We start from the raw sequence: 24,551 nt of genomic DNA, 5'->3' as shown, positions 1-24,551 counted from the left end.
CTTTAGCTCTGACTGTCAAAACTCTTTTCTTCTCTTTCCTAAAAAAAAACTCTCTGGTTCATGTTTTATAAGGAGGAGAAGATATATTTCAAGCTATTGGGGCGAAAGCGAAATCTTATATAATAAATTATACCACTGATTGCAAGCAGCTTATATAACCTGCAGTTTTAATTTGAAACTTTTTCACCTAAAGAGCTAATTTTAGGCTCATAGAGCTTTGAATTCTCAAGATGGCATTACATATCCAAACGTCTTTTTTTGAATGAGGCCAACAGCATTTGGTGACATGTCCTTCACCACTCTGTAGGCCTTTCTGTCGTTATCAGCAGCACCAACCCCTTCGTAACACGCCTTCAGCTCCTCTCTGAACTTCCTCAGTTGCCTTCTCCATGACTGTCCGGTGCAGTGTAATAGGCATTACAAGCTCCCACGAGACAGCGGCACGGCCGACACAGCACAGCTGCCACTTGCTGATGGTGGTGCTAATACATCTCAGCAGCTGCTCTTTGGAGGCAGCTCACTTCATAAACACGCCAGGTGAAAGGAAAGATGCTCTGCAGGTGTCTGGATAACCAGAGGGTCTCAGTGTTGCATCTGTAAGAGACATACCAGTGTGTGTGTGTGTGTGTGTGTAAAAGTGTGTTTGTGTGTGTGTGTTTGTGTGTGTGTGTGTGTGTAGAGATGGACCATCTTGATTTTGAAAGATCTGGTGCCAAATCTTCCCCGGAGGACACTGAAGCCTGCATGATCCAGGTTTCTTGATCATTGCTCGGTGAGGAAACTGCACGGGTGTTGAGAGATTTGAGGCCGACAGACCACCTCAGCCTCGCCTCTGTTTGACAGACAGCTCGATCTGCTGTCAGCTGTAACAGGCGCGGCAGGGGTGATCTGTTTGGAATGAAATGAACTGAAATAGGCATCAAGTTAGCAGCCGTCTCCCTTCTTTGTTCCTCCTCCGAGTCTTTCAGAGACCTGTGGACTGCAGGTACAGTTTGTGTATGTTGCCCTGTAATCAGATCTTTTTCCATCCTTTTTTAATGCTTTCCGCTTACAATTCAGTTTGTGGCACGAGTTTTGAGGCAAGACAAACAAACAGTGAATGCTCTGTCACAGTGAAGAGCTAATCTTGCTGCTCTGTTCAGTGTATAGATTTTCTTTCCGTTTCTTAGTAGAACTTAAACGACAGGAGGTCTGCTGCTCCTGATGTGACCGAACAAGTTACCAATCTGTCATTCATGAAAACAAGGTGGAACCTTAGCGGAACATTTCCTTGAGACTCTAAATCACTAGCTTAACATCCAGAAATGTGACGGAGGTAAGTACTGATAGTGAAGTTCTGATAGATTAGTGTAAAATGATAAGTGACCTGAAGGGGATATCAGGTATTTATCAACCTGGGCCCTATGGTGATAAATGTGGGTGTGTAAATGAAAGGTACTTCAAAGGTTTAAATGTATGATGTCACATGCAATGTTGCCAGACTGAGTCAAGACCCTGAATAACAACTTGAGTGTTTTTTTGTTGAGAAAAGCAATGTGGGTAGACCTTTCATGGACTGTCGAGTAGCCCCATGAGATTATATTGAAGCCACTGCTGCCATGTCACAGCTGCCAGTGGAGGCGATTTGTTGGACTGATTCCAAAAGGTTTTGTAAGGACAATTCATTTACACACCCTCATTTATTTACATAGGCCCCAGGTTAAAAAATATACGTTACAAGTTCACAAGTGTACAGTACTTTATGGACAGCCCCTATCTTCTCACGGAGGAGAAGAGTAGAGAGAGAAGGATGAAGCCCTTTCCTTCACTCGTCTGTACTGAGTGAGGGGGACCCCCCCCCATCCCATCCCCTACAGTGCCACAGGCACTACGAACAATTAACCTCATCTCATCTCATCGTCATCCGCTTATCCGGGGTCGGGTCGCGGGGGGAGCAGCTCAAGCAGGGGGCCCCAGACTTCCCTTTCCCGGGCCACATTGACCAGCTCTGACGGGGGGATCCCGAGGCGTTCCCAGGCCAGTGTTGAGATATAATCTCTCCACCTAGTCCTGGGTCTTCCCCGAGGTCTCCTCCCCACTGGACGTGCCTGAAAAACCTCCCAAGGGAGGCGCCCAGTGGGCATCCTTACCAGATGCCCGAACCACCTCAGCTGACTCCTTTCTAAGTAAAGGAGCAGCGGCTCTAATCCGAGTTCCTCACGGATGACTGAGCTTCTCACCCTATCCCTAAGGGAGACGCCAGCCACCCTTCTGAGAAAACTCATCTCGGCCGCTTGTACCCGCGATCTCGTCCTTTCGGTCATCACCCAGCCCTCATGACCATAGGTGAGGATAGGAACGAAGATCGACCGGTAGATCGAGAGCTTTGCCTTGTGGCTCAGCTCTCTTTTCGTTACAACGGTGCGGTAAAGCGAACGCAATACCGCCCCCGCTGCTCCGATTCTCCGGCCAATCTCACGCTCCATAGTACCCTCACTCGCGAACAAGACCCCAAGGTACTTGAACTCCTTCACTTGGGCTAAGGACTCATTTCCTACCCGGAGTAAGCAATCCATCGGTTTCCTGCTAAGAGTCATGGCCTCAGATTTAGCGGTGCTGATCCTCATCCCAGCCGCTTCACACTCGGCCACCAGCCGATCCAGTGAGTGCTGAAGCCGATGATCCAATGAGGACCACATCATCCGCAAAAAGCAGTGTCGAGATCCTCAGACCACCGAACTGCAACCCCTCCCCACCACGACTACGCCTCGATATCCTGTCCATGTATATCACAAACAGGATTGGTGACAAGGCGCAGCCCTGGCGGAGACCAGCACCCACTGAGAACGAAACTGACTGGCTGCCGAGGACCCGAACACAGCTCTTGCTTTGGGAGTACAGAGATTGGATGGCCCTGAGGAGAGACCCCCTTACCCCATACTCCCGCAGCACCTCCCACAGTTTCTCCCGGGGGACCCGGTCATACGCCTTCTCCAGATCCACAAAACACAAGTGGACCGGATGGGCATACTCCCAGGCCCCCTTCAGGATCCTTGCGAGAGTGAAGAGCTGGTCCGTAGTTCCACGTCCGGGGCGAAAACCGCATTGTTCCTCTTCAATCTGAGGTTCGACGATCGGCCGAACCCTCCTTTCCAGCACCTTGGAGTAGACTTTACCAGGGAGGCTGAGAAGTGTGATGCCCCGGTAATTGGTACACACTCTCTGGTCCCCCTTTTTGAACAGGGGAACCACCACCCCGGTTTGCCACTCCTTTGGCACTGTACCCGACTCCCACGCGATGTTGAATAGGCGTGTCAACCATGACAGCCCCTCAACACCCAGAGCCTTTAGCATTTCTGGCTGGATCTCATCAATCCCTGGGGCTTTGCCACTGCGGAGATGTTTGACTACCTCAGTGACCTCCACCAGGGAAATTGACGACGAAACACCATCAACCTCGAGCTCTGCCTCCAACATAGAGGGCGTGTTATTCGGATTCAGGAGTTCCTCAAAGTGTTCCTTCCAACGTCCGACAACCTCCTCAGTTGAGGTCAACAGAGTCCCATCCTTACTGTACACAGCTTGGATGGTTCCCCATTTCCCCCTCCTGAGGTGCCGGATAGTCTTCCAGAAACACTTTGGTGCCGACCAAAAGTCCTTCTCCATGGCCTCTCCGAACTTCTCCCATACCCGCTGCTTAGCCTCCGACACGGCAGCAGCTGCAGCCCTTCGGGCCTGTCGGTACCCTGCAACCGAGTCCGGAGTCCTCGAGGATATCATATCCCGGAAGGCCTCCTTCTTCAATCGGACGGCTTCCCTGACCACCGGTGTCCACCACGGTGTCCGAGGGTTACCGCCCCTTGAGGAGCCTAAGACCCTGAGGCCACAGCTAGCCACCGCAGCTTCAGCAATGGAGGCTTTGAACACCGCCCACTCTGGCTCAATGCCCCCAACCTCCACAGGAATGCCAGAAAAACTCCGCCGGAGGTGTGAGTTGAAGATACCTAGGACGGGGGCCTCCTCCAGACGTTCCCAGTTCACCCGCACTACTCGTTTGGGCTTACCAGGTCTATCCGGAAATTTCCCCCATTCCCTGATCCAACTCACAACCAGATGGTGGTCGGTTGACAGTTCCGCCCCTCTCTTTACCCGAGTGTCCAAAACATGCGGCCTCAGATCAGATGACACAATCACAAAATCGATCATTGATCTGAGGCCTAGGGTACTCTGGTACCAGGTACACTTATGATCACCCTTATGTTCGAACATGGTGTTTGTTATGGATAATCCATGACTAGCACAGAAGTCCAATAACAAACGACCGCTCGGGTTTAGATCAGGGAGGCCGTTCCTCCCCACCACGCCTCTCCAGGTGTCTCCATCGTTGCCCACGTGGGCGTTGAAGTCAACGTGGGCGTTGAAGTTCTGCTGGGTGAAGTCACCCAGCAGAACTACAGAGTCCCCTACTGGAGCCCCATACAGGACTCCATTCAGGGTCTCCAAGAAGGCCGAGTACTCTGAGCCAACGGGTCTTCCCACAGGTGGTGGGCCCATGGGATGAAGAGAGGGGGGGTGCCACGTAGTTTGTTCGGGCTATGCCCGACCGGGCTCCGTGGCAAACCCGGCCACCAGGCGCTCGCCATCGAGCCCTCCGTCTGGGCCTAGCTCCAGACGGGGGCCCCGGGCTTCCTCCGGGCTGGGTCACATCTCCTCTCCTTCCGTTATTCATTGAGGTTTTTTTGAACCATTCTTAGTCTGGCCCCTCACCTGAGACCACTCTGCCATGAGAGACCCTACCAGGAGCACAAGGCTCCAGACAACACAGCCCTCAGGTTCATAGGGACACGCAAACCTCTCCACCACGATAAGGTGACGGTTCCAGGAGAGACAATTAACCTGCACAGAGAAAAACCTGCTTATTTGCAGTCCTCTTTTTTTCTATTTCTGGCTTTGTGATCCTTACAGGGAGCATTACTAACACACATCAACGACCAATGGTGAAATGACCGGCCCTGAAAGCAGAATACCATAGTGACCGAATTAAATAGATAATAAGTCAAGAATAAACCTAGCTTTTGAAGTGAGTTATTTATCTACATTTTTTCTGAATTATTCTAAAGTAGTGTTTTTGCTCAGTGCCTTACTCTGAGTGAACAAACTATTTTTTTTTTAGTAAGGCTAAACACAGAAGAGTGAAATTAACCTTTCACGTCACAACTGGAATCATCCCTTGATTGTGAGCATAAACTGCCACTGAGCTGCCATCAAAGTGGCAAGTTTAGTGTAAAATGAACTGGTTACATTATAGCTAATGTCCACATTACATCCCAACATCCTATCAAGCTCTTAAATGCTCACATGCTCAGCTCGTGCAACAGTCTGCTGATGTTGGAGAGGTTATTGCAAACTCTGTTCTTTTAATGGGACCAGATACATTTACAGATATCATCTCCTACTGAACCAGGTGGATAATGTGAAAAAAAGAAACTTTGAAAGCAAAGTCAAACAGGACGTTCCCCAAATGTTTTGGGCTCACGGTGCTGGAGGCCTGGAGAGGTGGACAGAGGCCAGTAACACTCACTGGCTCTCTGTTGTTAACACAATTAACTCAGTGGACGTTTGGCATAACACACACATGAAGTCCACTTTTTTAGATTTACTGAAATGTCAGAAGAGAAAAAAACATTTCATTATACTCCTCCTCGTTAGGATGTTTTCATCTCTCTTAACACAATGATGCCACGCTTACACACAGACACACACACACACACACACACACACACTGTCCGGTAAAAATTGCATCTCAGAATAGATAGCAATTACATCGACTCTCTCACTGATACCAGACCAGTGCAATTAACACTTTCATTCTAGAAAGGTTATCGCTGTCAAAGAGCCAACAAATAAACACGGACACACAACCAAACACACACACGCACACACTTACACACACACAGAGGAGCCAAGTTATTAAGTCTGCTCTGGTAGTCTGGCTGATAGTACGAGAGGCAGAAAGGTGTTGTGGGCAGAGCCTGATATTTTCACTGAGTTAATGTGCAGAACATGGAACCAAGAATTAAGCCTAGAAATGCCACCAGTCAACACACACACCCACACACACTCTTTCTCTGTCGTGGTCATCCTCTTCCTTACCCCGCCCTCTGTCTGAGATCTAAAGAAGCCTCCATCAAACGCTCTGATCTTTCAAAGAGGACACCATTGTCTTGTGTTGACAGCTCTCCTGCTATCATGTGCTGCCTGCAGCTTTTACACACTTTCAGAGGAGGAGTTAAAATCTGATCATTATGTACTCACGTTTGCCAGGTAGGGGAAGTATTGAACAGATTACACAGAAATGTATGAGGAGGAAAACACAAGAAGTTATCAAATGTATGTAAATATTCGTATTAGGATCCTAGCAAATCAAAAGTTATCCAGGAGCTGTAACTCAATGTGAATTTGCTAGGCTTTACTGGAAGTTTCAAGAAACTTCTTGTCCATGCTGGTTTGAAAGTATAATGTTGACCTCAGAAAAAAGGACAGAAGATCCACTTTGTAACTTGTTCCGGTCATACGCTCATTAGCTTTGTATTTGTATCAGCTAATATGAAATTTTTGATACACTGACATGTTGTTGCTCTTCCTCGTAAAAGTGGTTTCCAACATCCTGTCAAGTCCTCAGTAATGCTTTTATTGGCTGTTTACAGTAATTAGTGAGGGACGGCAGCATGCCTTAAACGTGACATTTTTATTTACTTTTATTTCCTGCTACACAACTGCACTTGTGTCATGTAAAATAAAAAAGGAGGAATTATAATTGTTAATATTACCCAAATAATTATTAGTGAGATGTTTATTAGTTCAGAATTTTTGAAAGATACAGATTTGTCTGAAAACCTTGTAATCATGGCTTCATGACATAAAACCTAGGAAAAACATTGAAAATGTGCCTCATAAATGTGTGTGTGGGTGTGTGTGTGTGAACAAACAATTCAACTGTCACCAGATTTTATTTTGATTTAAAGTTATGGCCCAACTGATTCCCAGAATATATAGTGTACATGATCTGTAGCCAACAGAGCTCTGCCTACATCAAACCAGAAGCTCAATGACAACAAACACACAAACAAACAAATACCCAAATATCTCATATGAAAGAGTCAACGCTGTGTTTCAAAGAAACACACTGCTCATTATTGGGTTGACAAAATAAGTTTGCAGGGTCTTTTACAATCAAACCCAAAATGAAGTTTAGCAGCTCAGAGGCAGTGAGTCAGAAGTTGTGTTGGATGATTAGATGTGATTTTCCAGTGTTGACAAAGTGTTTTTGTTTTAAGTTTAATCAGAGGACAAATCCAGGACAGTAAACACTGTGTGGCTTGTGGGTCATTTGTGCCCCATGGTTCTTTTTAACTTTTCACTCTGCCCTGTCTTCTTAAAGTCACATGTTTATATGTACTGTATATACTACCCACATGCAAGTGTGGCAAAAGTTTGCCGATTTTATGTTTTTTTAGAAAAAAAAAGAATAGACAATGTTCAGAAATTCTTCGAGGCAAACAGGAATTAGTTATAAGCCAAATTATTTAGTAGGTTCTCCGACAATGAGGAAACCATAAGCTGTTCTCCCACATGAATCCTACAGACTTTACACACAATGGGGTCTGGCCTTTTAAACATGGACAACGCATCAGGAGGTTCTCACCTCAGACACCTTCCAAACAACACAGAGAGTTCAGGTGAGGGCTGGTGAAGCAGGCTCAGACAGCATGTAACTTCTTAGCTCTGCTGCAGAGCTTATGTGTCTTTCTTGACAGTACAAGGTCATCTCGACTTTCCAAGTTGACATCTTTGTTGGCGTCTTACACGTGTACGGCTTCTTATTTTCATCATCAGGTGTATTTGCATTCTATTCTGTTTTGTGTCGTTGCACGTTACGCCATTAACACACCCACGTTCTTGATCCTCAGAGAATCTCGTGCTGTCTACTCACAAGTTTTGTACATTATCCATATCCAAGGGTTGACCAGGGGCAGCTCTCTCTCTCTTTCTATCTCTCTCTCTTTCTCTCTCTCTCTCTTTCTCTCTTTCTCTATTTCTCTCTCAGAGCAATACGATCACAATGGTGTCTGACCTCAAGTAATTTGAAGCTCTATAACAGTTAAAAAATATGGAGGTGTCACACCTGTCATGTTGACACATTTACATTTAAGCAGACTACATTTAGTGCGCTGTATTTCATGGTTGAATCTATTACATAAATCACTTAAAGCTCATGTAAGGCAGAAGGTCTATCATATCAGGTCTATATCATTTATTTATGAATCAGAATGTTTGATTACATTAAAAACACCAGTTTCATACACAAACACTTGATCTTATATGTGATAATATAGTAAGATTTCTATAATATACAAGATGATTTCTAAGTACATACATGTTTTACTACTCGTAAAATGGCTGCCATGGTTATTATGAAGAAGACATAATTCATAAGAAATACATAATTACAAACAGTATTTTCAGTGTCTGGTAATTATCATACAGTTCTAGACTTTAACACATTGACGGCAAAGTATTAGAGATCTGCTTCTTTGATGAAACTCATAAATGTACAGATATAGGCTTTTTTTTCTGCCTGTTTCAAGAATTGCATTTGACACATGAAATGTCCGTCACTTGGGTTTGCAGGAGAAACCCATTTAAGATTCACCAACTTATTGTAAAAATACATGTATAATATTGATAATGATTTTGACGGAAAAACAAACATCATTACCAGCTGCCACATTGTGTGTGTGTGCACAGGCAGTTTGAAAGGTCGCATTAGTTATTCCAGTGTTTCCAGCTGTGGATCTGCTTTTTGTGCCAAAGAATATTCCGTAGCATGAGACAAAAATAGAACAAATATGAACATCCATTCCTAATTCAGACATAATAATGAGGAACCTTAGAGTATTCTAGGTAATTGTTGTCCCACTGTTTATTTTTAATTTTCCCATTAATAAGTTATTAAATCCATCTTTTCCTATGGTTAAATCTTATGACAAAAATGCAAAGTTGAGCAGGAAATCATTCCCATTAGCACACCACTGTCCCTGCATGAATGTGTGTGTTTATAGCTGCAGCTGCCTTCAGCTTCCGCTGAAACATCGATGATGAATGGAGCCTTAAACAGGCAACTCCCTTTATATTGTTCCTCACGCCAGCGGCACATAATTATCTCTTTTCAGGCAGTTTTCTCTCTGTATTTGTTAATCAATCTTTTATTCCCTCTTTCATCTTTTTTTGGCATCCACTCTCTTCCATATCACACATTATGAAAAGACCGATATTGATTTCATGCTACAGGGCGTCAGACTCGTTATATGAGAATGGGCCCCAAGATTTAGACGCCAGCTTCAGAGGCGACTGCTCTTTTATTCATCTTAACATCGGTTTGTCTGATCTTTAGGCAACTCAGACGGCAACTTCTTTGTCTGTGCGGTAAAGTTAAGTGGGCTGATGAAAACATGGGACACTGAAGACGGAGAATAAGAGAAAATGAGGAATGTGGATTGGAAGAGCCTCGGGGAGTCGGAGGAGGAGGCTGAGCTGTTTGGATGTGTGAGCCCAGAAGGTCCAGAGAGGAAACACAATTATCAATGACTGAGAGAAGAAATGCGATTTCAAAGCTTCTGTTTATGTTTTCTGTATTGAAGAGTGATGATATTAGTCATGACCTCAGTTCACTTAGGGCGGCCAAAGGGATTGGTGGACAGAGGCACAGGCATTTCAGGTTCAGCACACCGAGCTTGTCATCCACTGGTTTATGACATGTCTGTCCTGTCTGTGTCCTCTGTTCACTGTACTGCCTTTGAATACAGTGCCAAGAAGTGACCTACAGGTATCTAATGGACATATTGTAAGTAAAAGACAATAGTTATAGAAATAAATAGGTCAAATCGATTATAGAAGTACAACATTTAAACACATCATTCAATAAGGAAACAGAGGATCTTGCAGCTAGAAGTAAAGGCCCCTAACATAACTGGTAAAGTGAATCTGCTGTCCTGAGCTTTTAACCTTAATACTTGTACCTCAGGTCATAACTGACCATGTGACAATACGCCCTGTCTAATTTATTCATATCTCACAGGGTCAGTATGAGCAGTATTCCTTAACCACTGCAGTCAGCATTATTATCATAATTTTTTGTTTAACCGTGACCACAGTGGACATTGTTATGATACGTGTAAGTTTCTTACATTCAGTAAAAGCCTTTTCAGTTTTGCCAAAGTTAAGATTCAAATATTGTGTACTCTCTTTGAATTACCTAAAATTCATACAAAACATTGATTTGGTATCAGGTTCGTCTTGATGTTAAAAGGTTCCACTTTTGTTGACAAAAAAAATATATTTAACATTCATCTGCATCTGTGTATATTTGCATTGTGTGCACGTTATTGTGCATGTTAACGGTTGTGCTCTCCTTCTGCCACATTTGATTTCTTCTGATGAGAGATCTCATGAATTGACAGGCAGGAAACAGATGTGCAATTTACAGCCAATTAATCTCTAACTCACTCTCATTCTCTCCCTCTCTATGTGACACAGACATACACACACACACACACACACACACACGTTACAAGCACCACGTTTCTTTTGTCCTCATGATAGAAACTCACTTATCGTGCTCTCTGAAGATAAACGTGCCCCGCTGCATCTTTCTGACTACATTTCTTCTCTTTCCCCCGCCTGTATGCCGTGAACGAGCAGAAATATTTATCTTATTCTCACATGCAGACAACAACCAATCTGATCCAATCTCATCCCCTCCCCCTGTGTGCTGTAGAGCTACAAACCTCAGCTAAAATCTAAGATTTCCCAAGAAATGCCAAAAAAAGAAAAAGAAATCGAGGTTGGGAGTGCAGTGACGACAAGATGGGAATAACGAGAGAGAGAGAGAGGTTATACACCCCACTAATTAGCCGAGGTCTTCACAAGTTCAAGGACAGTTTCAATTTAGCTGGTGAAGATGAGAGGATGAGGAAGGGAGGGAAGGGTGAGACTTCCTACATCTCAATTATCCCAGTGGTTTTTGGCTGGTGGTGTCTTGAGTGGATTGTGTGTGTGTCGGTGGGGAGAGCGTGGGGGGAGTTGGGGTTGAGGAGACGAGTTGGAGGGCTTCCACAGAAAGCCCAGTCGTCTTATCCAGGGCTGAGTTCAGCTGGGCCCGGCACAAAGCTTCCCGGGGTCGACACTTTCCCTTTCAATTACTCCGCCACTTGCGCAAGGATCCTCAGCCCAGGAGGATCATGGGTAACACCAGGGTTAAACACGCAGGCATACAAATTGACTCTGACCGTTCTGGTTATACTTGCAAAATAATCATTTCTGTATATTGTTGAAGGTTGAAATGTATTGTGACCATGATTCAAGAGAGCACACGATGAATACCAATTTTCAATACCCAGCCGTAATCCTCGCTACAGCTGAGATGTGTCTTGGTCATTATTGCTTTTATTTTTAAATATAGGAAATGAACACCATACACTTTTCTTGTGACAGAATGCTTTAAAATTATCTCAAAGGGCACACACCCAAACACTTTAAGGGGACCCTCATTTGGTTTCTTGAAGTGTTACTCTATGAAACTTTGCTTCTTACTGAAGTACAAACAAAAACAATGGTAGTGAGTTGTGAGAACTATAGGCTCACAGCCTGTATAACCAGACAGTGTGTTCATCCAGATTAGAAGTAAAACAATGATATTTTTTATTCAGGCTAGGTATTTTTATCATGGCTGTTTTTATTTTCAAACAAGACAAATAAGTGTTCAGGTAAGTACCAAAATGCACATGACACACAGCAAGGTACAATTAGTGGAGCTGTCATAAAAAAGGCACTCAAACAAATCCAGGAAAGAAAATCTGGAGGGATGTTAACAAATCTGAAGGACAAGGAAAATCCTCACGTGTATACGGAGGAACTGACACTGCACAAAGGGCAACACAGAGACAGAATACAAACAAAACTAAATTGAAAACACAAATTAGCACTTGTTAAGTGAGTAATTAACAAACAAGGGAAAACAGTCAAAGACAGGAAGTAAAGCAAGAAACATTTAACCCAAACAAAAACAACAACTTAAAAACTAAGTTCAAACACACTGAGATTCTGAGTCCATGACATAAATTAAAAGTCCAAAAAGTCTAAAGATTGAGTACAGTCAGATATGACAGGTCTGATGATGACTCAACTGTTTTAAACAACATTCTGCCTCATCGTATTTGTAAAGTTGTCTATGATTTTTACAAGATTTCTTCTGAAATTAGTTTGTCTGTTTCCCATTTGAAGAGAAGCCAGACTAGTCAGGTTATATGTGTTAGGCAAATCATAAATTCTACTATTAATTTATATTGTGTCAGCTTCACATTATTAAAAAGGAGTATGGGAGGGATACAGGAGGGTATAATGGGTAACAGGTCATTCGGACCTCGTAAAATGTGTGTAGTAAATAATAGATAAGCCTGTTCAGGATTGTTTTCTGAGATATAAGAGAAGCTCCTCCAGAGCCACAGAGGTCAGGATGCTTATTAACAACCTGCATGATGTCATCAGGTAATGTGTAAAAGTGTCCCCTTAATATGATGTCATTTCTGTTGAAATTATCAGGGGTGGCTCTTGCAGTGAGGGATGAGGCCAACCTGCTTACTAATAGAATATTAGCTACGAGGAGGAAAGCTGTATGATTTGATTAGAAGGGGAGAGGGGTGGGATTAATAAAAAGAACTGTGGCAGCTTTACTGGTTTGAATTTTATGTTTGTGTCCTCGATTGCAGGATGAGGTCACCATTAAAGACCTAGTCAAACAGAAAATAAATGTCCCATGTTTTAATCCTGTGTCTCTGTGTTAATTCTCTTGGTGTATGCCAAAGATAAGTGAAGCTCCAAAACACAGTTTGAGTATTACACTATCAGAATCCTTCTCTTTCTGTCTGCAAAACATAAAATTATTTTGAATTCTCATACTTCACTTTTATGCATCTACATAAAATCATCAAATCATGTGATTATGGTTGACCCTGGCGTCGCACCATTGGGCCCATACAAAAAGTATTTCCACTAAAGCATCGTAGTAATTCAGTCAGACAACTCACGTTGAAATGTTTATTGCAACAGCAGAACAGGTTAGTGTTTGGAGTCTAGGCTCCGACCTTATCACTCTCCCAAATATGATTACATTGATATGATGGGACTGATGACCACGTCACACCTTGGTCATCAACGTGACACCAACGTTCGCACTCTCTCCCACGACACAGAGGTGTGCTACGTCACATACATTGGCTCACATGATCAAAAGATACAGGCTTGTAACAGGTGGTTGCTAGTGGGTGGAGGGGCTGAAACTGAAGGGTTGGTGTTTATTATAGATGATTGTGGAGAGTGAGGTATGTAACATGATGTATGTCACATGATTGGAGCAGCTCAGCTTGAGATGGCTGCCTGAACTACCTCGCAAGCGCCGCTCCATTTATCTCTGTTTTGACTTTTCTTAACTAAATCTTGGGTATATTTTGTGTATTATTCATGGTTTGTCTTTTGAATGACATCTGTGAGCTTTTGGTCACATGCAAAATTATCATTTCAACAGGAGAAAGGAGGGAAGATGGGTGCTTTCAAAATCTCATTCCCTTGCACTTTAGGTTAAGCTGTTTGCATGCAGTTTTTTGCTGCCCTGTAATTGAGTCGACATGTCACCATGAATAAACCAGTTGACAGAACATCCATTTCCTCTATGGCTGTGCTGTGGTGGGCTATTTCTAATACAGGAGCATGAAACAGGATCCTGACTTCAAAATCTACCCCGTAAGTGTGGATTTGCTCTTACAAAGAAAACCATGAGTAGGAAGTCAGAGTACAGCATTAAGTGTGCAAAGCAAAGTCTACACAGTGGGTTTGTATTTCTCCATTAGAGGTCATGATGACATTTTACGAACCAACTCTGTTTTAGAGATTCAGGAAACATGGAGCGTGTTTGAACGATGCTGATTGGTTCAGGGAAACAATCATCCAGCCATACTTGTAGAACTGTGTGGCTTTGGGTGCAGCCTTGCTTTGAGCTGAATGCTAACATCTGCACCCTAACATAATCACAATGACAATGTTTAGTTTTGCAGGAATTAATTTATAAAGTACGGGACAAATTAAAAATTGTGATTTATTTGGAAAGAAGGAGGAAAGTAGGAGAATCGCCAAAGTATTAATTTACCCTCTGGGGACCATGAATGTCTCTACAATCTCTCATGCATTGGTTGTTGGAACGTTTAAGTCAAGAACCAAGTGGTCGACCAACAAACAGATTTTGCCCTTGACCTTACACCTTGACCTTGTTATTTAGCTGTCATGAAGGGCGACTCAGGTTGTGTAGGTGGAGCGACAAGGCCACGTTGATAGTGGAAGGTGAGAAAAGTGATTTTTTAAATCTGGATGACAGTAATAGTGTTGCACTCGATTGATCATATGAACAGTGGGAGCTGTGTCAAAAAGCAATAGAAAGAGAAGTTTACCACAGTTTACAACAAGTGAATGTGTGGAGTGGGAATTGTTGGATGTGAAAAGCCTGGTCACACACCCCCTCATCTGAAGTCAAGAAGGTGTTTGTGGTTCAGACATTTTTACTTGACCTTTGCCATGTCATGCATTTACTCTAAACTAAGCTTTAGAGCTCAGTTTAGCATGGAAGCACTTTGCATTTATCCAGTTTGTGTTGATTTGATTTTTGACAGATGTCTGAACTTTTGATTGACAGATTTGACTTTTTATTTACCGACAGTCAAGTGACAGCTAAGTACACAGTTGCGTATCTTTCCAAAATGAAATGCTAATGCCTTAATGCTAATTCCTAGTTTGCATTTGCTGGTGAACACTGGAGACAAAAATAGACTGACTGTTGTGTGTGAGGTTGGGATCTGTCCATGGAAAATAGATTATTTCCAATCATCTTACACTGAAAAAGTGCTCCTGTGTACATACCCAGTGATGCATTAAAATATAACAGAATTTTAAGTTTAATCCTCTGGACATTTTCTAGGCATCTGTAGATAGAGGTTTGCAGCAGTGCAGCTTATATATCTCCTCACAATACAGAGTGGAACAGACAGTTTCCTGGGATTTATCCTGGTGCACGAAGGTGTAACGCACATTAACACATTTAGAAATACCCCCACATTTCACCCACTGTTCCTCTTCATAATTCTATTATTGGTCGCCAGTGGCATTCAGGAAACAATGTAAATCTAATCAGGCATCACATTAAAGGGAAATAAGTCCCATTGGAATTACATTAAGTGAATTCCATAATGCTGAAATGTAGAACACATGATTGCATGTGTTAACTCCTGCTCACCATAATGCCGGAGTGGAATACATCAGCATATTTAACGCCAGCAATAATCCCGGTTTAACAGTCATTATGGAGACTTTAAAAATGTATAGATCTTTTCGATAAAGATAAAAAACACTAGAAACTGAATGGGAAGCTATATATTTACCTCGTTCAAAAAAAGCACAAACGATCTCTACTTTTTCCCCACAAAGTCATGTAGATAATGACGTTCTAAATCAGCACCAATTATCAGGAAACCACAGTGTTTGCCTTCTGAGCGATTGAAATATAGCATAGCATTCACCTGTCACACTAACGTGACCGCCGCCTGTGTGACAGGAGTCGTCTCAAGTTTCATTTGAAGTCAAAGCTAATAAACTTCCAGCGTGGTTAGGGAGACGCACAGGTGCAGCCCATCATGTGGGAAATATAGCCAGCAGCTGAACGATTTGCTGCATATGAATCTGTAAAATGTGTCAAAGTGTGCATATGTGACTTAACCCAGAACGTTTCCCTCTCTCTCTCTCTCCCTATTTCTCTGCACAGTGGGATTCCATTAATGAGATGGACGAGTACTTCAGTCCCATCCACACGTACCAGGTGTGTAATGCTTTCAGTGTGGGGTTGAATGTTTTATTAAAATTGATTATTGTATCGACTTAAGTGAAATATAATGTAGGACTTTGGTCCCAGGGAAACTATGGTAACAGCATGATTAATCAGTTCACTGTTTAATTATAGCACTTATAATAGAGCTTAACTGAAAAGTTGATTCAGTCATCTGTTGACTTAACAAATTCACTCCTGCAGTCCAAGTTGTAAGCAGAAAGGTGTCTCAAGTTTTCATATTTGCCGGATTTGATAGTTGTATAGAATTTTACTTGACTCTTTGACTAGTAAAAGGTTATCAACCTAATGTTGAAAATAATCTGAGTGAGTTATAATGGAAAAACAATGACTGTGGTTGTATCTAAATTAATTTCAAAGCTTTCTCCAATCACGCTGATTGGGACAACACAAAATTAATTATGATCAATTATATAAAATTATGGTTTAATTTTAATGACTTGACTCACACGCATACATAAATAAATATAATTTGACTGTGAAAACCTGACAAAAAAGACGGAAGAAGTGACCATATTTAAACTCAACTAAGACCCAGACACTTGCCTAAGTGAACACAATGCCATTCAAATAAATGAACTGCTCATTAGAATGAGGCATACAGTAAGTCGCAGCTTTGAAATAGAAACCAGAAAAGTTGTTTTTGTGAAAAGGTATCCACTTTTCCACATGTAGCATCTTTAATGCTTCCGTTGTTTTGTGCTTGTTTTTATTGATGTTGTTGCTGCAGCTTCTGATTATAACAGTTTCACCGAATCAGGTCTGTAACGTGATGAGTCCGAGCCAGAACAACTGGCTGAGGACGGTCTGGATCCCCCGGGAGGGAGCCAGGAGGATCTACATTGAGGTCAAGTTCACTCTGAGAGACTGCAACAGCATGCCTGGAGTCCTGGGCACCTGCAAGGTGACGCTCACACACTCAGGGAAGGGAGGGGCTCAAAATGACCTTTAAACATAATTAACCAAGTGCAATTTTTGCTTAATAGACATTTGTAACTTTTAGGGAGTTTTATATACTGTGCTCATTTTATCTCAAAAGTCACAAATGTTGAGCCTATAGCTAAAAGGCTGTTTGACTTAATATAGACCTGATGGGCACACAGGAAATGTTTTCTGAATCAGACAATATTAGCAGAATTGTGAGTGGATTTATGTTTCACTTCACTTGGCATATTTCTTTGTGTTGTGGTAAATGCACATCTTTAAATTTGGCTTACATTGTAAGGCACAACATCCTGTCACAGGACAAATCTGCAGATTGCAAGCTGGGATAGTTAAAGCTATATGCATTGCAACATTACAGAGTGTGTCTCTCTCTGCACTGTGATCCATTATGAGCATCTTTCCAGATTAGTAAAACTTTTGTGACTTTCTCTGACAAGAAACTAAACTTTACACTGAGGCCAGGATAAATTAAAAAAAGAATTTTAACATCCTTATCCATTTCAAATGAGGTCCCTCCGGATGGGATTTAAATTACTGGAAGAACAAAATCACCTCATCTCCCCCTGAGAAATAAACCCAGTCCAAATGAGGCCTCCTGTAATGAACACATTTGCGTTCTCAAACGAGCCCTCCTTGTTCCACAGGAAACCTTCAACATGTACTACTACGAGTCGGACAGGGCGGTGGGCTCGGCCATACGGGAGAACCAGTTCGTAAAGATCGACACCATCGCTGCTGATGAGAGCTTCACAGGCGTGGACCTGGGAGTCCGTAGGCTAAAACTCAACACTGAGGTATGTACTACAACGAAAAAAAAAAAAAAAACATGGCAAGAAACGCTGACTGATACAACAAGAAAATGTCAGTACAGTCTCTTTGAAGCAATATCTGACTTAGGATACAAGGTATATTCCAAGTCGTAGCACGTCTACATCCACAGGAGTTCAAAACATCCACAGCCCTGGAGATCCTCTACCAGTGTTGTCACTAAAACAGTTTTGTGCTCAGTTCTGCAGATTTGTAAAAGAAAACAAACAGCAGGGCTCACGTCAGCATCATGGGAGATGATCTGATTTTGAGAACAGCTTTTCATTTAATAAATATGAATTATGGCATGTTTCTACATATTTACAGAATTACCAACAAATCTCTCTTAAATAACGCAAACCAATGATAAAAAGATAACACTAAGTGTCGTGTCTGTGTCCAAAACCTGATCTTATTCCCCTGCAGCACAGAGTTTCGTCATCGTCCTACAAGTTATTCAAAGTCATGAATGAGCATCACTGTTGCTCCAGCTGACATGAACATACTGTGGTTTATTTTCAATTCATCCGACACACACACACACCCTGCTGCCAGTGTGCAAGTGTCAAACACTGACACATCCTCAACAGCAAAAGTCTCCAGCAGGACCATAGCATCTTGTTTTTAGCAACACAGACTACAGAGCTACATTTTCTGTAACAGCTGTTTTAGGAATTGATGAGGCCTTTGTTGATAAAAAATAATGATTGATTAGCTTGAGGTCAAGATTTAACAGAAATTAATTATTAGTGCAGATGTTCAAATGCAGCATTCCAAGTGTATCTAGTAACTTAATGACTAAACCTGATCTTCCTTTGTTGTTCTGTGCCTGGAGTGACCAGCTCCGCCACATGGTTCAGGGGCAGATTCTCTGGCCCAATCATATTTGGTTAAACAATGGTCATCTCTCTGTGACTTGCAGCTCAACTTTTAAAATACAGTTTGAGTTGTAATGTTCCTTGTATTGTTAATAGTTTTTGTCTGCAGTAGTAGAGAAAAGACTAGTTGATAAAGAATATCTCAGCCTAACTTGAAACCAAACAGAAAGTTGTTTTAAATTAATTAATGATATGAACTGTATATATATACATATGAATGTATAAACTGTATATGTGCATTTATGTATGAATCAATCCATTTCTATCTCTGTATCTGTTTTGTCTTTTCTTCATGATTAACAAATCATCATAACATAACAGTTTGAACATAGTTAGGTCCCCAAAACATGAGTAATACCCAGAGCCCCCCTCCACTCCCACTACACACATATATGTACATCTTTATATCTTATCTATATTCCTTTAAATACTAAAGATAATTCACCTGTTCTCCTGTACCCAGTTACAGACAAACAATCATATTCTGTTAACTTTTCATATATCCACCACTGTGTTCTTTAAGAACAATGAGCTGAAAACATTGTGTGTTTCTCTGTTGCCGGTAAATGTTAGCACAGAAATAAAAATCCTGAGACACTTTAAATGGTAACTGTTGACTCTGATTACACAGCATATGTTTAATTCCTGCCAATTACCTGAAATAGCAACAAAACACTATTATAGTCTGTAGCTGTTTAATTAGCACATTGTTGAAAATCTATTCAATCCATCATCCCACATTGTAAACAAAGCTGCTAATTAGGATGTAGTAATGATGTCTCAGCACTGCTTCTTTAAATAAAATAGATCTTCCTGCACATCAGTAAACAGAAGAGATAAAAATTCCATCCTGTGAAGATGAAACAGTGTCATGTCCAGGAAATCCTCAGCTGAGCTCAGTCTGTCCCGTCCTCTGCCACTGATGTCATCTCACACAGTGTTAACACAAACTGAATCAATCCAACGCAAATGAATCACTGCAATATAACTACAGAGGGAGAAGATCATGGGCTTGGAACCACTTAAGACTCAGTTAAACCAGTATTTAAAGAAGCACTGGATTTTTTTTCCCTATCTTAAAATAGCAGCTTCAAAATGTGTTTACTGGTTCGCTGACTTGGAATAAGGAGAATGTTTCCTCTTTCAGCATTCCTCACCCTGAATGTCTTTTATGTCTGCTGTAATCTGCTAAAAGAAGTTTGAAACTGACTGAAGCTACATCCACACTACAACCCTAATCCTAAAAAAAAATGGCATTTTCAGACTAAAACAATCTCCATCCACACGTTTCAGCCCTGTATCCCTTTTATTTACATTCCATACTAAGACGCCTGTAAACGCTCATCACACGAGCACTAACCTGCAGTAGGCATGCACGAGCAAGTGTACAGAAATTGCTTGTGAAATTGCTCAAATAATATCTCATCTCCTATACATGTAAGCAGTTGTATCATTGTAAAATACAGAATCTCGCTAATCCCTAGCGTGCCGGCGCTTGGCTGTTCACACCGGACGCGGTAGCGACGCCGAAGCGCCGGGCAGCGCTAATAATATCACATACTTATGCTGTCCACAGCCTGCAGTTAAAACGGCATTTAATCATTTTTGTCAAGCACTTGTTGCTCCAACATTATCTGCAACAGCGTCCCAACATTTGTCTTTTTAGTGTTGTCTTTATACAGCATGTTCCGAGGATCATACAACTCACTGTACTTCTCCACTTCAATTATTCATTTAATGTCATCCATGTTGAAGAACTTCTCCGCTGTTTGCTCCGTTCAATGTCGAGTGTCGGGGGTAAATTACTTAGTCTCCACTCAAACCTAAGTGGAGAGTACGTAGCCCCCCCCCCCCCCCCCCCCCCCCCCCTCTCTCTTTTTATCTTTATTACCTGCTTGTGTGGCTGTAGTGGATGGGAAGAGGGGGACATTTAATAATGTGATTGGTAAAATTAAAACTCCAGGACAACAGAAGGGGAATACAAACTATGGGATGCATATTTGATCATTTATGTCATATAAAATATGTCATCAATATCGTTTAAAATCATTTTTCAGTGTGTTTTCTGGCGCGATATGCTCGCGGCGAGCGAAACTAATAGAAACGACGCAGAAATGAGTCTATTCGAGTTAAAATAGCCAGTAGGTTGCAACGTTACATTTTGAATTTGACAAGTCACAGGTTTCTTGGAGGAACAGAAGTACAGTGTTTTATAACAGGGCCTTTCTGCATGGAGTTACAATTAGAGTTCCTGATTAGATTAGATGAACAATACTGTGTAGATTTATGAACAGACTTCATCTGCCTGACAATAATCAATCAAGACATACCTTCCTGTCTTAATTGCAGGTTGCCTCAGAGTCAATTAGAAACGACAACACCACTTCCTACTCCCAGCTGTCACCCAATCGGATGTTTTTTAGCCTTGATGCCAAAAATAGATTTCTTTATATTTGCAGATGCTTCCACAACAAAATAACAAAATGAGATGTTGAATTAGTTCCTGGGTGTGAACAAGACAGTCAAGTGTGATATGATATTTTACCAAATAAAAACAAGCACACAAAAAATGTGATAACATCCATGTTCCTAGGTTGTTGTTTGCAGCGGAGCACTTGATTAATGACTGCTGCCAAGGCACAACACAACACCAGTCCAGAGATTACATTATGGCTGTGTTCATACTGTTCTACCTATTTGGTTTAGCACCTGTGTTTGAGCTTTTAGGAGGAAGAAGTGATAGAGCTCTCTGAACTTCTGTAAGTTGTCTTGTTAAACCTAAAGGGAGGCTTCTTAAATCCATGTGACCTGTGTATTATTTACTGTGTACAGAAGTGACAGTATGTACAGAGTGTACACTTTTTAATTCACCACAGGAGCTAAACATAAAAAAAGGCAGAAAAGAACAATAACTTTTCTTCTTAAAGTGAAATGTAATAACAAATATTGTCAGATACAGCCTTGTGTCCCCTTGAGAGTAGTGTCGTGCGTTGTGAGCTGTTCCACATGCCAGTTGTGTAACATTTAAATGTATCAAGTATTTTAAAAGAAATACTTTAAGGTAGGGGTGAGTAATCATGTGAAGTCTGCAGCCGTTTTCTGACATGAACTCCAGAGGATGTTCCGCAATTAGGTGCAGCATTTCTACAGAGGTTTCTCCTTTACACATGAACAACACAGCACGAGATTCCCTGCTCAGACTCGTTCAAAACAACACTAAATCTACGGAGGAGATGGGTGGAGCAGCAGGCAGGGGCTGTCCTAGGATTCTCTGTAGTACAGTTCATGTCTAAAGGCAACTTAAAGGGATAGTGTGCCCAAACTTTAAATTCACTTACTATCTACTTACCACTATGCCAATGGAGGGGTGCGTGAAGCTTTGAAGTCCACAAAACACTTTTGGAGTCTCAGGGGTAAACAGTGTTGCAGCCATATCCAATACAACTGAAGTCAATGGTGACCGATTCTTCACACGTAATAAAATCAACATAAAAAAAAGATAACAGGCCTCAATTCTGTTCCTCATGTTGTCATCCAAGTTTCCAGAAGCCCAAAATAAAATTTGACTAAAAACTGCATAATTTACACTGTGTTTTTAGCAAGAACTAGCGATAGCTGCAGTTACAGCAGCAGTAAGCAGGATAAGGATCCCAGGATATTAAGGTTTCAAAAGGAAACATCAGGGGACCCTCTTGAAGTGGACTTTCAAAACGTCTGTAGCCTGCCCCTCATCTTTGTTTGAATGTAGCAAACTCTATTAGCCACTGTTAGTACACCCCTACGCATTCTAATCTCTTGTGGACTATCAGCATTATAGGTAATATGAGCACCAGGTTTTCAATAGGAGCAGTGAATGAATAGCGAAAAGAAGACAATGGTCTCCAGTTTCATTAGGCTCATCAAAGGTCCAGCAGTGTTACACCAATGTACTAAGAATCACTGCATAATGACTCTGTTTTCCTTCAATTGGGTTTCAGTGTAATTTCATTCCAAAACAAGTCCCAAAATCACACGGCATCATTTAAACAGCATAAAGGGAGGCACAGCTATTCCATTGAAGCCGCCTCACTGCAGACAGGTTCTAGCGAAGCCACAAAAAACAGAGTCTATCACACAATGACATTTGACTTTGTACTACTGCTGGCTTTGTGGCAGCACATGAATGGAGACTTTAATGTTTTCCTTCATTCTTATTATAGCCTTGACATTGCTCCTTGCTCACTTGCTCGCAGCTTCACGCTGTAAAATAGTGTATACCCTCAAAACAAGAAGAGACGTGAACACACGCACGATACTGTATCTAATATTGTGTATTATTGTCTAAAAGAACTGAACACTCCCATGACAACGTGAAATGAGTGAGATGAAGTGACCTCTGCTCTTCTCTCCTCACAGGTGCGAGGGGTGGGCCCACTGAACAGACGAGGCTTCTACCTGGCCTTCCAGGACATCGGCGCCTGTATCGCCCTCACCTCGGTGCGGGTGTACTACAAGCGCTGCGTGGGTGTGAGCCGCAACCTTGCCGTGTTCACCGACGTGGTGACGGGTGCCGACTCGTCCTCCCTGGTGGAGGTCAGGGGTCAGTGTGTGGACCATGCAGAGGAGAGGGACACCCCCAAGATGTACTGCAGCGCTGAAGGGGAATGGCTGGTGCCCATCGGGAGGTGTGTGTGCTCCGCTGGATTCGAAGAGCATAGAGACTCGTGTGTGGGTGAGTTAACGTCCCCCGGTGCCTTTGTGCTGTTTCAGCTGGTTTTCTTTGTGGTTGTGCAAAAGCTGTAATATGAACTTTGGTACAAAGCAAACAGTCTCACGGGGAAATGGTTGTGCAGTTTGTGGTGTAAAGGCAAAGGGGGTTGACCTCAGGATTTCAAATTCACTCAAATCACATGCTGAGTGTGGGAACCGTCAAGGAAATGATGGAATGGGTGATCAATATAGATGATCTTTATAGTTATGCCAGATGATTTAGAAACCATGATTTGTGTAAGTAATAAAGAAGGTAGAGGCGTTTTCTGCTCGTGTCCTGCTTCACGTATTTGGCAGTTTCTCACAGACAATGAGGTCCACAGTCGAGGTCCACTGTTGCAGTTTCGACTATAGGCTGGGGACAGACCTCAAAGCTCGTTGAACACAAATTATCTCATGTTCTTTTATGATAAAAAAAATGGACATCAATTAAGCCTGTGTAATTTCTCCTGTGGAAAGGAGAGTGAGTGGATTTTACAGTAGATGGAGAGCAGCACAAAGTGTAAACTCTCTGGAGAGGGCGAAGAGGTGAACTTGAGCTGAGCTGTGGCTCGGCTCTGAAACCTGAATAATAACAGAGTTAGAGTCAGACTTGATGGTTGCTGTAGCCTACAGTATGTAATAGAATTTTTCATCTAGCCACCCAGGTCTTTGCAAGTCTATTAATCACCAAATGTTTCAGCTCTCGAATGTCATCCTTTCTGTTTGAATAGAAGGCAGGTTGACCTTACTGGAGTCTCACTGTCCTACCAACTCGTTTCTTCTCAGTGGTAGACATTGGGCAGATTATACTCCTTCCCACAATACGGCACACACCAGTACAACACCACCACACCTAGTTTAAACAGTGTTATCAGCGTAGACTATCTTTAAGGTATTTCTCATTCTATAAAACATTTTAAATAAGATAGACATATGAAGTTAATTAGCATGTACATGATAGGATTCATAATCATAAGAAGAAGAAGAAACAAAAACTGTCATTATACAAAATAGGTAGTTTACAATTAAGCCACAACATAGTCATGACTAAATAAACTACAGAGAATGCAGAATATTTGATTTAATGAATACAAATTCTGGCTGCAGTAACCTTCCTTTCCGAACAACTGTTACAGCCTCGCAGAGCCATTCAGGAGCTGTCGAAGGCAGCAGCAAGTGGACACAGATAAATCAGGTCCTATCTGATT

At 42.1% G+C, this 24,551-nt stretch overlaps 1 protein-coding gene across 1 annotated transcript in view; it reads left to right on the top strand.

Annotated features, from left to right (window-relative positions):
* The first annotated feature begins 15,906 nt into the window (after positions 1-15,906).
* The window catches only part of epha8 (eph receptor A8), a 56,684-nt gene continuing 48,039 nt past the window's right edge, over positions 15,907-24,551 (top strand). The window contains exons 1-4 of the mRNA XM_062394639.1: positions 15,907-15,955; positions 16,743-16,886; positions 17,572-17,721; positions 23,008-23,323. Coding sequence (XP_062250623.1) covers positions 15,920-15,955; positions 16,743-16,886; positions 17,572-17,721; positions 23,008-23,323 — 646 coding nt within the window. The 5' untranslated portion in view covers positions 15,907-15,919. The remainder of the gene's footprint in view (positions 15,956-16,742; positions 16,887-17,571; positions 17,722-23,007; positions 23,324-24,551) is intronic.

The sequence above is a fragment of the Platichthys flesus genome, chromosome 2 (genome assembly GCF_949316205.1).
Source record: "Platichthys flesus chromosome 2, fPlaFle2.1, whole genome shotgun sequence".
NCBI lineage: Eukaryota > Metazoa > Chordata > Actinopteri > Pleuronectiformes > Pleuronectidae > Platichthys > Platichthys flesus.
This window is presented reverse-complemented; position numbering and strand designations above follow the sequence as displayed.